The sequence below is a fragment of the Astyanax mexicanus genome, chromosome 13, assembly GCF_023375975.1.
Source record: "Astyanax mexicanus isolate ESR-SI-001 chromosome 13, AstMex3_surface, whole genome shotgun sequence".
NCBI classification, from domain to species: Eukaryota; Metazoa; Chordata; class Actinopteri; order Characiformes; family Acestrorhamphidae; genus Astyanax; species Astyanax mexicanus.
Window position 1 is genome coordinate 3538202 of NC_064420.1, and position 12582 is coordinate 3550783.

A 12582-nucleotide genomic window follows, 5' to 3' on the forward strand; every position below is an offset into this window, starting at 1 on the left:
CTAGGCAGTTGCTAAGTGGTTGCTAGGCAGTTGCTAACGTTTTCCAAGTGGTTGCTAGGCAGTTGCTAAGTGGTTGCTAGGCAGTTGCTAACGTTTTCCAGGTGGTTGCTAAGTGGTTGCTAGGCAGTTGCTAACATTTTCCAGGTGGTTGCTAGGCAGTTGCTAAGTTGTTGCTAGGCAGTTGCTAACGTTTTCCAGTTGGTTGCTAAGTGGTTGCTAGGCAGTTGCTAACGTATTCCAGGTGGTTGCTAGGCAGTTGCTAAGTGGTTGCTAGGCAGTTGCTAACGTTTTCCAGGTGGTTGCTCAGTGGTTGCTAGGCAGTTGCTAACATTTTCCAGGTGGTTGCTAAGTGGTTGCTAGGCAGTTGCTAACGTATTCCAGGTGGTTGCTAGGCAGTTGCTAAGTGGTTGCTAGGCAGTTGCTAACGTTTTCCAGGTGGTTGCTAAGGTGTTGCTAAGTGGTTGCTAGGCAGTTGCTAACGTTTTCCAGGTGGTTGCTAAGGTGGTTGCTAAGCAGTTATTAGGTGGTTGCTAAGCCCTGGCTGGGGTGCCGGGGTGTCCAAACTTTTGACTGATAGCTGCTCCATACAGCAGCTCCTCCATACATTCACAGGACTGGAGGAGCAGGGGAGAGAAGGGGTTCCGTGCGCAGAGCTGCTCGTGTGTGAGATGGAACTCTGGGCCCCCCATTCATTTCTATGGGAAAACTTCGTACGACATTTGTACGAAAACCGTACGACGTATCGTCGAAACGTTAAAATTTTCGGAAAGAACGCGGTAGTTTCTATAGACCGTCCGATTTTTGTCTTTGTATGTCAAAAATTGTTACCTACACAAACGTTCAAAGTTGTCCCCCATTCATTTCCTATGGGAAAAAAAAGCGTACGTTTACGAAGTTTTTACGAAAACCGTACGATGTATCGCTTAAAAAAGCACAAGCAACCTAATCGGGTATAGGTCCTACGATACTGCAAAATTTCGTGATTCTACGTCAAAAGCCCTAGGAGGAGATGCGTATAGAAATTTGAGCGCGGAATAATAATAATAATAATAATAATAATAATAATAATAAGAAGATTACGAAGAACAGTAAGTTGGCTTTTCCAAGCCAACTTAATAATAATAATAATAATAATAATAGGAAGCCATTAAACATGAGAGATACAAAAAAAACATAGAAAATGTGCTGCTCTGTTTTAACATCAGAATCACAGATTTTACGGTAAAACTCTGGCTTGTAAAAAGGCGCAGGCCGCGCAGCTGGTGAAGTGACGTCATTCGCGCGAACGTTCCTCGCGTTTATGACGTCACCGCGGCGCGTTATAAAAGGCGCGCTCTCCGTCGCGAGCTCAGTGCGTGTAGTTATAAAGCTCCGTAAAGCGAGAGATAGAGAAATATAGATTTATTCTACCCAACAGCTTTTATTAGTACAGGATGGCATGGAGAGAAATTCGCAGAATAAGGTATTTATTAATATTACATTGCATATATTAATATTACACCATCACAACAAAAATAAAAACAACACTGACATCACATACAGGGTTCTAGCTATGTCTTAACCCTTTCAGACCCTGCATTTATTGCAATAGACATTATGTATGTTCTATATTGTCAAATGTATTAATAGAGTAATTAACAGAGGCCAATAGTAATTAATAAACAATAATTAATGGAGGCTATTTTTTAAATTAAATGAATGTGATTTAGAACACTTCTTATTAATGTGTTTTTAGGTACAGGTATAGATATAAAATATAATTTATATGATTCAGTGCAGGGTATATAACAACTGTAACAACTGTGTAAATTACAAGTTTTTTCTAAAAGGTGCATCAAATACCTTCATCTACTTTGAGAGGAACTGGTCTCTGTTGCTACTATAGATATATAAATATTCTACAATTATTTACATCATAATATTTACTTTTATTTTGACTTCACATTTTTAATCTCAATCAATCATAGCCTAGGTTATTCCAGCTCAAATGGAATAATTCAAAAGCAGAGTAGAATTTTTTTTACCCAAACTGGCTTTTAAGGGGCAATACAGTGCTGCTAATAGAGACTTCAGTTCCTTATTAATCATCTGTGGCACATGAGGGGTCTGCAGAACATTCTTAACCTTCTAACCCTGTGTTTTTCTTTTTTCATCTGCAGTGCGGAAGTTGAAACCAATCGTATGCTGGAAAGCTTCGGCTACACAGTGCTGGGCAACATCGGCGGTGGGAGTTTTGGTCAAGTTAAGGTGGCCACCTCCATTAAGCACTACAAACACGTGGCCATCAAAATACTGGACCGCAGAAGGATGTCTTCCACCGAAGCTAAATACTTTCTGGAACGGGAACTCGCCATTCTCAGAATACTCAGACACCCGAACATTGTTCAGGTGTATGAAATCATTGCGATGCCCACCGGGAAGGTCTTTATTGTCATGGAGGCTGCCGAGACGGATCTCGCTAAAAAGCTCAAGAGAGTCGCAAACATCCCAGAGAACCAGGCCAAAAAATGGTTCTCGCAGCTCGTTAGTGCGATGGTCTACATGCATGAGAAGGACATCGTCCATCGCGATATTAAATGTGAAAACGTGCTGCTGACCGTTGACAACCAGGTCAAATTTACGGACTTCGGTTTATCTGACTTTTCACTAGGCTTCCCCATGCTAACACAATGTGGGACCTTTCACTACCTGGCACCTGAGATTCTTATGGGTGTGCCCTACAACGCAAAGAAGAGCGACGTATGGAGCCTGGGTGTACTTCTTTTCGTGATGCTCACCGGACGCCTCCCATTCAGAACCTGTCGTCCCAAAGACCTTCTGCGGCTGCAGCACAGAACGTTGGATTATCCATGGTGGCTAGACATTGGGCGATCTTGCCGGGATTTGCTCTCCAAGATGCTGGAGGTCAACCCTAATAAGCGGCCTTCGATGGCGATGGTGGCACAACACCCCTGGCTGCTGCCTTGCTATAAAAGGTAATGAAACCATTCTGCTGGAACTGTAGTATCAAGTTCAAGTTTCATACATGCATTACATAAGAATTTGATTTAACATTTACTTACATTATACTTATATTGTATGTATTACATTTCAGGTTGCTGCTTGGCTGCAGAAGTCCTTCCAGAAATGCGGAGCCCTCCACCAGTAAAGAAGCACCCAAACCTGCACCAGCTGCTCCAAAAGTAGAGCCGGAACTCTTGAAGCAGCAGCCTGGACCTTCATCCTCTGTGAGCAATGAGGCAGAGAGAAAGTCATCGTCTGCCTCGGAGGAGGACGTTTTCTTCTCTGCTCTGGAGCATATCGAGGAAGAGTCTCCAGCTTCTCCTTCCTCAGATAAAGAATTAGTGAATGCTGATTCTGAAGTGGACCACAGTGCAGCAGCTGCTGCAGGTGTGGAGGATGCAAAAGAGAAGTCCGGCTGCTTTGCATCACTTCGAGAGAGGCTGAAGAAGATTTTTAGATCCACATCTTCATCAGCAGAAGATGCTCCCCCACAGCCCACAAAGAGAGAGGGAGTCTGGAGGCTGAGATTCCCTTGGTTTAAAGTAAGTGAGTCCAGTATTTAGTGACTGGGACAGTCCCAGGTTTCATAATTTCCCAGATATTTGATTTAAATGTTTAAGTTGGTTAATTTTGGTCATTTTATCCCTACAACAGATCCAGAGGAAACAGCCTAGAAAACGCAGTGCTGCTAAATGGTATTTGGAATAGCACCCACCCCCTTCATTTGAGTTGGTAATATGATTTCCCACACAGCTTTATTTTAAAGTTTGAACGTACCAGTCAGATTATATTATTATTTATTTTATGTTTGGTGTGCAATAAAGTAAAACAACCTCTTCTATACAGGTTATTATTAAAAGGAAAACATGGCGACACACTTGCTCACTGAACTGAACTGATGCTGACAAGAAATAAATATTATTTGAAACAGATTTACCAGCCTGAGATATCTGATTATTTTAGAATAGGAAATATTTGAAATAAATGAAAAAAACAAACAAACAAAAAAAAACAAAAAAACCCTGCTTTATAGTGTAGCGCCCCAACCAGGTAATGGAGTTACGGTAATTTAAAATATTAAATATAGCTGGGGCCCTGGTTCTTCTGTAATATACAATTAGGGACAGGTGTGTTTTATTAAATAACTTATATATTACAGCTAGGTTAGTGAGTTATAACTTAACTCATACATTAAAGCTAGGTTAGCTAGTCATATTTTATCAATTAAAAGCTAGGTTAGCTAGTCATAAATTAAAGCTAGGTGAGCTAGTCATAACCTATAGATTAAAGCTAGGTTAGCTAGTTATAAATGATAAATTAAAGATAGGTTAGCTAGGTTTAAATAAACACTTATTAAATAAATAACTTATTATTAAATAATAAATTACTTATGACACTGGAGATCTTTTCTAACTGGCTACCAGGGGGTTTACTCTTTAGGATACTATTACTCTTACCTTATTTAAAATCTGCTGAATAATATCTAGTAGCCACTCTGTTTACAACAACTGGCCAGTGTTGCCAACTCCTCAGTAAGGAAAGTAGCTATTGGCTGTCCTAAAAGTCGCTAGAAGTCGCTAAATGACGTCATCGCCTAATTTGCACAATACATGTTTTTAAAGCTGTAAAAGGATTAGTGTGGTAGAGAAAAAAGTGAGTAAAAAAACACCATAAATGGGTTAGAAATGTTACAAATGAACAACTTCTGTTGCTTTTTTAAATAGGAGGTCACTTTTTTACGTGAATTACATAAATTAGTTTTTTGCCATGTTCTTAAATGTTATTATAAGAGCAGCAGTTAGCCGGAAATGTTATTTTACGTTTTTTTTTGTCTGTTTGTTTGTTTTATTTTCTTTTTTTTTTTGTTTTACCTTTTCTTAAGTTTTCTTTATTTTTAAACCTATCATAGACAAATTGTTCAATGGTTCAATAGTTGTATTTATTTATTTATTTATTTATTTTTAGCTTTGTATTTAGCTTTGTTTTATTTTAATTTATTTTTTTACGTTTTCTTTATTTTTAAACCTATTGGAGCCAAAAGTCTCCAATAACACCACAAAAACTCGCTAGATTTGTCGCTAGTCGCTTTTTACAAAAAAAAGTCGCTAAATATAGCGACAAAGTCGCAAAGTTGGCAACACTGCAACTGGCTCTTCTTTAGCGCTGTGCGTTTTTAACTGCTTTTACGTTTTTAACTGGGTCCCTTTTTTTCAGACGGTCCCTTGCGATCTTCAGCGCCTCCTGCTGCAGTGATTCCGTCTATTTTCATTAAATGTTTTGGGAGAAAGGGAAAGTCAGGACTTTTGGGCAGATATAATGTGTATAGTTTGTTTTCTTTTCCTCTGTAGTTTGGAAAATGTAGTTTGGAAGAGTTTATGACGTTGTTTGTGAGCAAGAGAAGGGATAAAAAGCATAAATAAGTAGAATTTAGAGTAAAAACCAGCTGAGCAGCTCGTCTTTCTGCCGGAGTGACGTATTGTTTGCGCAGACAGACAGACAGACAGACAGCAGCAGTGTGTACACCTTGATTCCTCAGCTCCGGAGCTCAGTTTGAGGAAGTTCTCTACAGCTGAAGGCTGTGTTTCTACTTTTCCCTGATGCCACAGACCTTCAAACGAATGGAGGGCAAGACGGGGGTGCCCTTACCTCAGGTAAGCCTCACCTGTACAGCAGAGGCTTCTTCTGTCACGGTCTACTACAGGTCCATTTACTGATGCTATAGCTATAATCACTGGATTATCAGTACAAGAGAGCATGCAGCTAGTGTTTCCAAAATACTGTCCAAAACATTAGGCATCATGGTTAAATTATTGTACTTTAACAAGATTCCTGTCTTTTTTTTTATCTATGGCAGCTCCAGTGCTGCTGTGATTAGTGGACAGGTGTAACAGGTGTTTACAGGTGTAGCCGCCTAAATGCCTAAATGAGGTGTTAAAGTCTAAAATAATGTCTGTTACTGACATTTATGTACAGTCCCAGTCAAAACTTTGGACTAGTGCTGGATGGTATTGTATGTATATCATGGTATTTTTTATTATTTTATTTATTTATTATTTTTACATGACAGGGCTTTTATATAGGTTTGTCCGGACGGCTTTAGTTTCTCGGGGGGTCTCGGGGAAATTTTCTTTTTAATTTTATTCCCATTCGGAACGACCATTTATGTGTTTTTCTCAGACTGTTTTTCGCCAAACTCGTTTTTCGTCCTCCTGTAATTTTAGTCCCATCCGAACTCACAGTTTCCTCACCTCGCGTTTAGTAAAATAGCTATTTATTAAACAATTTGGTGTTGTTTTTCTATTTTTCTCTCGGATAAAATCACTCATAAGGTGAGGAACAGCAGCAGGAGCTCCTCAGATAAAGTTCTGTTCTCTTTTCTCTCCAGGCAGGACAGTGTATTAGCTTGTTATGCTAAATCGTTAGCGATAGCTAGCGAGCTGTGTCTGCTTTTTTGACGGTGCTGTTCTACTCAGCACTCTGCAGCGCCTCTAGTGGTATGGTGGTATGTGAAAAATAAACCGGTATATCGCCCAGCACTACTTTGGACACACCTCTTCTCATTCAATGTGTTTTCTTGTCTTTTTATGATTTTTTTTATTTATTTAATATTAAAATCTATATTAAAGTTATACAGGAACACATGCTGAATTATTCTGTAAATGATTGCTAATTGCCCCTAAAAGCCAGTCTGTTGTTCGCTCAGTCTAAAAGTTTCTGTTACTCTGTCCTGAACTTCTCTCAGAAGAAGAGAAACAGGAAGTTGTAGAAAGTCCAACAAATCAAGTGAAATGACATCATTAATCCATGATAAGCTTGCTGTTCCAGTACTGTTCCTTTGACAGGCCCTCATAGTGGGAGTAAATCACTGTGAGGAATGATTGATTGTTCAGATATGGACACTGACTGGAATTTCCTCCTTTTTTATTTAAAGGTTTTAGCTTTCGTCTTCTGACCACTTCCTCATTTCTCTTCACTGATGGATCCATACATGCATTAGCCTGGCTTTCAATAGCAGATACTCACAAGCATCTCTGACTCTGCTTAATATGTCCTGCTATTTGTTTTACAGCTCAGCAATGAGATGCAGCTGGATATTATGCACAAGGTGAAGAACGGGGAGCTGAGTATCGATGATGCTCTGGACTTGGCCAGGAGGGACCGTCAGCAGCTGCTGCAGAAAAGTTTCGATACCGAGGTGAAGTGGGAAAGCCTTGTTTTCTGTGGAAAAGAGATGTGCTCTAAAAGATACGTTCAATTTAAACCCAGATATCATCATCAATTTTTTATTCCATGTAGCATTGAACTTTTTGGTTGTGAAAAACGTTTGGCGGGAAATGCTACACAAAATACGTGTATATGAGGCCTGTGGCGATGAAAACGTATGAAAATGTATTATGATATGCTTTCCAGTCTGTAACACACCTTATTTAACCTGATGGTCTATGCTGTATTGCAGTTCTACAGCATTTTAAGGCCCATTACATTTAATACATTTTTGATTACCAGCTCTGCACAGTCTCAGAGTTTAACTGGACAGTTTCTATAAATCAAAAACATCCTCAGCGAGTCCACACCAGCAGTTTACTCTAAATACTCCGTGCCTGAGAAAATCTCACACATGGATGAAGTACATAAGTACATTATTACTGTGATACTATTACTCTGATGTCAATTGTGGTGAAATATGAGTGGAACTCTGTGGTAAGATTGGAATGGTTCCTTTAAGGAAGCGAAGAAACTCGCTGGGCAACATTTCAAAGGACTTGTTCAGCCAATCGCAGGCAGACGTTGCGGAAATGTGCATAGTTATTAGTTTATTTATTTTTAAAGGCACGGAGAAGGGCATTTTATCTGTGGAGATCATTGTTTTGTCTTTCATTCTTCCGTTTCAGGAAAAGCAAGCCTTGCAGTACAACTTCAGCGTGCACAAATTAGGCGGCTACAGATGGCAAAAACGTGTATTGCAGGTACCCAAAACACAAACATCTGCACTCTTTTATTCTAATATCTCTATATATAGAGGATCCACCCTCTTGGATGTCTTGTTCCTTAATTATTACTTTTATAAATTAAATCCTAGAGGATGAGCAACACTGTAAACTGCAGAAACAGATTCAGAGCATCTGTCTCTGGATTTACTTGTAGGTAGACGTGTCTAATAAACACCACCCAAATAATAATAGCTGCTCTGTGGTGAGATTTGTGATTTGACTGTGTTTATTAACTATGATTCTAGTCAAATGATGAGTTTCTTTGAATTTACCAAATAAAAAAATCACTGGAATATAATCAAGAGGAAGATGGATGATCACAAGCCATCAAACCAAACTGAACTGCTTGAATTTTTGCACCAGGAGTAAAGCAGCATAAAGTTATCCAAAAGCAGTGTGTAAGACTGGTGGAGAAGGAGAACATGATGCCAAGATGAATAAAAACTGTGATTAAAAACCAGAGTTATTCCACCAAATATTGATTTCTGAACTCTTAAAACTTGAGTATGAATATGAGCTTGTTTTCTTTGCATAATTTGAGGTTGAAAACTTTGCATCTAAAAATTTTGCGTCCTAAATTTCCTTCGGGATAAATAAAGTATCTATCTATCTATCTATCTATCTATCTATCTATCTATCTATCTATCTATCTATCTATCTATCTATCTATCTATCTATCTATCTATCTATCTATCTATCTATCTATCTATCTATCTATCTATTTTGTTATTTAGTTTTTTCAGTTTGGGAGAAATATTATAGAACAATGTTCATTTTACTCAAACATAAACCTATAAATAGCAAAATCAGGGAATCTGATTCAGAAACTGAAGTGGTCTCTTAATTTTAATCACAGTTTTCATGCATCTTGGCATCATGTTCTCCTCCACCAGTCTTACACACTGCTTTTGGATAACTTTATGCTTTGCACTCCTGGAGCAAAAAATCAAGCAGTGTAGTTTGGTTTTATGGTTTGTGATCACCCATCTTCCTCTTGATTATATTCCAGAGGTTTTCAATATGGTTAAATCAAAGAAACTCATCATTTTAAGCGGTCTCTTTTTTCCCAAAGCTGTATGACTTCTAAAGGCATGTGCATTCTACAGAATCAGGAAAGAAAAGTTCAGCTGCACAGTGGAGGTGCTATTTTAAGAGTCAAAGTGTCTCTGTTTTTGAGATGAAATTTGAGATGAAATCATTGTTCCTTCAGGGAAGTGCTTACCCGTGTCTGTTTCTAGATCGACTTCAACACGAAGATGATGTGCAGCATCGAAAGAGGCATTGTGAAGAGGCAGTTTCCTTTCACAGAGGTGAAAAACTGCCACGACGCCTCCGGGTCCAAGTTCACCGTGTCATTCAAGGGCCACCATGACTACGAGCTGGAGGCCATGTCCCCACAGGACAAGCAGAAGGTGAGACATTGTCTGACATTGTGATCACCTAGTTGATAATGGCAACAAGGAAGAGACCATTGTGTGTTAGAACTTAAGGTTTGACAGATGAAACACTAATAAAGATACATGGCAACCACAGTCTTTTAACTAAGTAAAGTAAATGATGTGTTGGTTGGTGGATGCTGCAGTTGGTCTGCAGGTTTAGGTTCAGCAACAGTATGTGCTTAAAGAAAGAATAAGGTCAGCTGACTACCTGAATATACTGAATATAGACCAGGTTATTCTTCCATCAATCTTACCTCGAAGACTTACTAGAACTAAAAATGTCTGCTTCAACACAGTTTATCAATTAGCAATTTAGCAATTAGCAACTCGGCCTCGGTCACGATAACTTTTTTTTTCCCAGGATCTTTTTTCTGGGCTTTACACAGAAAAATAAAAGCGTTTTTGGTTTGTCTTGCATTGAAAAGAAGTTAGATGTTCATGTATTGCTTGATTAATGGACATGATAAAATAAGGTGTGAAAGACTACAGTAGCAGTAAAACTGTACTCCCTCAGAAAGGAGAGAAAATAAAAGCAGGACTGACTACAAGTGAAGTCTTCGCTAAAAAATACAAACACTATGGGCACTATGGTAACGAGGATGGACAAATGTATCATTGTCATGTTTATTTATCATTATGATATGATAATTATGATAACATAATTATTGCAACAGGCCTATTAACAACCGATCCTGAGAACTTGTTAACATTGCAAGATTTTAATTCCTGGTTTTCCCCAGTACAATACACAACAACACATTATCTATTTAAGATAGTTAACCAAATTACTGACACCAGTATGAATTTGAGATTACCAGTGCAACTCAATTATAATAATTAGCTAGTTAGATTAGATTAGGAACACACCTTAATCCCAACTCTGCAGAATGTGAGCTTCCCACCTCATCATTTCTACTTTATTTGTATTCAAACACTTTCCTTAAGACAGTTCCTCATGCCTGCCATTCGCATATAAGGGTCCTTTATCTAAATCTCCTTTCTCTAGATTATGGAACTGATACATCAGATCATCTACAGGAACATCCATCCTGTAGACACACTTGAGGAGCCCAGCAAGCCACCAGCCTCCCCCACACAGCTTCACGAGGGACAGCTATTACTGCAGAGGGGAGGCCTAGCATCATGCAAATGGAAAATGTATGGAGATATTTAATATTTCTGTTTTACCACAAATATCCATATTAATTCACACAAATGTTCATTTTTATTAAGCCAACAAGGCATGTTTGGAGTCTTTAGACATGACTTTTTTAGTTTAGTTTAAATACTTTAATAAGGATCGCTGGTTCGAATCCTGGCTATGCAGCTTGCCATCTGCTGCCAGAGCCCCGAGAGAGCACAATTGGCCTTATTTCTGTACCATTACAGGTTAACCTTCCTGGAACTTTTCAAAATGTTGCTAAAGGTTTTTTAAATGTTCTGTCTCTGTTAGCTGGAAACTCCCATAATCGTCCTGCCATAAACACACTGGCAAGGCAGGTGTTCATCCATATTCACAAGATAACACCTCACAATTTATGCAGGTGTGGGTGTTTCCAAGCCATACCCTTAAGTAAAACTTGACAAACAATTTAAATACAGCTATCCCATGAATTTTGGCATGGCTATGGTGTAGGTAGCATCACGTCACACACATGTGACTTTAATATCAGTATGTATGAAATCCATTCTGAGTTTCTGTTGTATTTTTTTCTTAGGTATGATGCTCACCTGTACACAGGCCAGCTGACCCTGCTGCCGGTTGGCTATCGGCCGGCCTCCAATGACACGGATGTGCCGTTCACTCCCAGCCAGCCGCTCGTCATTCACCTATCAGACGGAAATGCGAGTGTAGAGACCCTTCGGTCCAGTGACACCTTCATACTGCTCACCAACCAGAACGAGTTCCAGTGAGTTTCAGGCTCTGCTGTGTTTAAAGATCATCCTGTTTACTGATTGCAAAGCTTTTTCCACTTAGAAAATGGCATCTACACTATATGTACAAATATATCAATCAATAAATCAATCAATCAACCTTTATTTTCACTTGATAATAATTAATTGGGGGTAACCCTCATTTTTTTTTATGCAGCCGAGCATGTACAACTAAAAAAGGACTGAAAAATACAATTAAATTAATATTTAAATTATAAAAATGATTTAAACAGGTTAGAATAACCCTAAAATAAGAGACATTATAGAAAAAAACATTACAAAAATAAATGGCAAACAATGTAGGATTTAATCAAGAAGAAGAAATAAAATAATTCAGAATAAAAGGGCAAATGTGGACAGCCTAAAATGTAAAGCAATAAAATAAAGAGATAAATATAAATATAAGTAGCTAAAATAACACAAAAATAAATAAAAAGAAAGCAAGTTATGGATATATAAAAAAATAGAATAAATAAAAGGACAAAATACATGAAACAAAAAGTTAAAAAGCCAAAAGTAAAACAAGTAATACAATAAAGTAAATTATGAAATACATAAAATAAATACAATAAATAAAAAGGTTAAAAGGTAAAACAGAAAATTGGATAAATAAAAAAAATAAAAATAAAATAAATAAAAGGTCAAAGAAAAACTCCCACAAGTCCATTTCACATCAGATATTCAATTCAATTCAATTTTATTTATATAGCGCTTTTTACAACAAAGGTTGTCACAAAGCCGCTTTACAGGAAAAACAGGTCCACGCCTCTTATGAGCAGCACCACAGAGATGCCAATTTTATGGTGACACAGTGGCAAGGAAAAACTCCCTTTAAGAGGAAGAAACCTTAGAAGGAACCAAGACTCAGTCCGAGGAACCCATCCTACTCGGGTTGACCCGCTCAGTACAAACAAACAACAAACAACAAACAAATAACAGAACAAAACAGTACAGAGAATTAATGTGAACTATGGCTAATATAACAGGTACTAATTTATGAATATAAAAATGTGATGGGCACAAACTATAGAGCTATGGCTAATACAGAAACAGATACTGAGTGTGTTAATGTTAATCAGTGCAGGGCTGCAGAGCCGGAGAACAACACAGCGGGCAGTGGAGAGCCAGGCTGGGAACATCAGGAACAGGGCATCTCCATACATGTAAAAGAGATAGATAGATAGATAGAGAAAACAGAAAGGAAAGGAAGAGAA

General features: G+C 38.3%; 2 protein-coding genes across 2 annotated transcripts in view; both read left to right on the forward strand.

Annotated features, from left to right (window-relative positions):
- Positions 1–1177: 1177 nt before the first annotated feature.
- Positions 1178–3933, forward strand: LOC103037687 (testis-specific serine/threonine-protein kinase 6-like). The gene is made up of 4 exons (XM_007241763.3): positions 1178–1462; positions 2160–2975; positions 3095–3545; positions 3658–3933. Exons 1-4 carry the CDS (start codon positions 1434–1436, stop codon positions 3709–3711), a joined length of 1350 nt encoding a protein of 449 aa, XP_007241825.3. The 5' UTR covers positions 1178–1433; the 3' UTR covers positions 3712–3933.
- A 1146-nt stretch (positions 3934–5079) lies between these two features.
- The window catches only part of LOC111194087 (uncharacterized), a 60030-nt gene continuing 52527 nt past the window's right edge, over positions 5080–12582 (forward strand). Inside the window, exons 1-6 of the mRNA XM_022677208.2 lie at positions 5080–5654; positions 7073–7198; positions 7896–7970; positions 9233–9406; positions 10440–10591; positions 11152–11343. Of these exons, the coding sequence (XP_022532929.2) occupies positions 5601–5654; positions 7073–7198; positions 7896–7970; positions 9233–9406; positions 10440–10591; positions 11152–11343 (773 nt within the window). The 5' untranslated portion in view covers positions 5080–5600. The remainder of the gene's footprint in view (positions 5655–7072; positions 7199–7895; positions 7971–9232; positions 9407–10439; positions 10592–11151; positions 11344–12582) is intronic.

What these genes read in the sequence shown, in the direction of transcription:
- LOC103037687 (XM_007241763.3), top strand. Translation starts at nt 1,434, where the DNA reads ATGGCATGGAGAGAAATTCGCAGAATAAG. An exon ending in AGAGAAATTCGCAGAATAAG is followed by an intron (nt 1,463 to 2,159) that starts GTATTTATTAAT and finishes TTTCATCTGCAG; the next exon opens with TGCGGAAGTTGAAACCAATC. An exon ending in TGAGATTCCCTTGGTTTAAA is followed by an intron (nt 3,546 to 3,657) that starts GTAAGTGAGTCC and finishes TCCCTACAACAG; the next exon opens with ATCCAGAGGAAACAGCCTAG.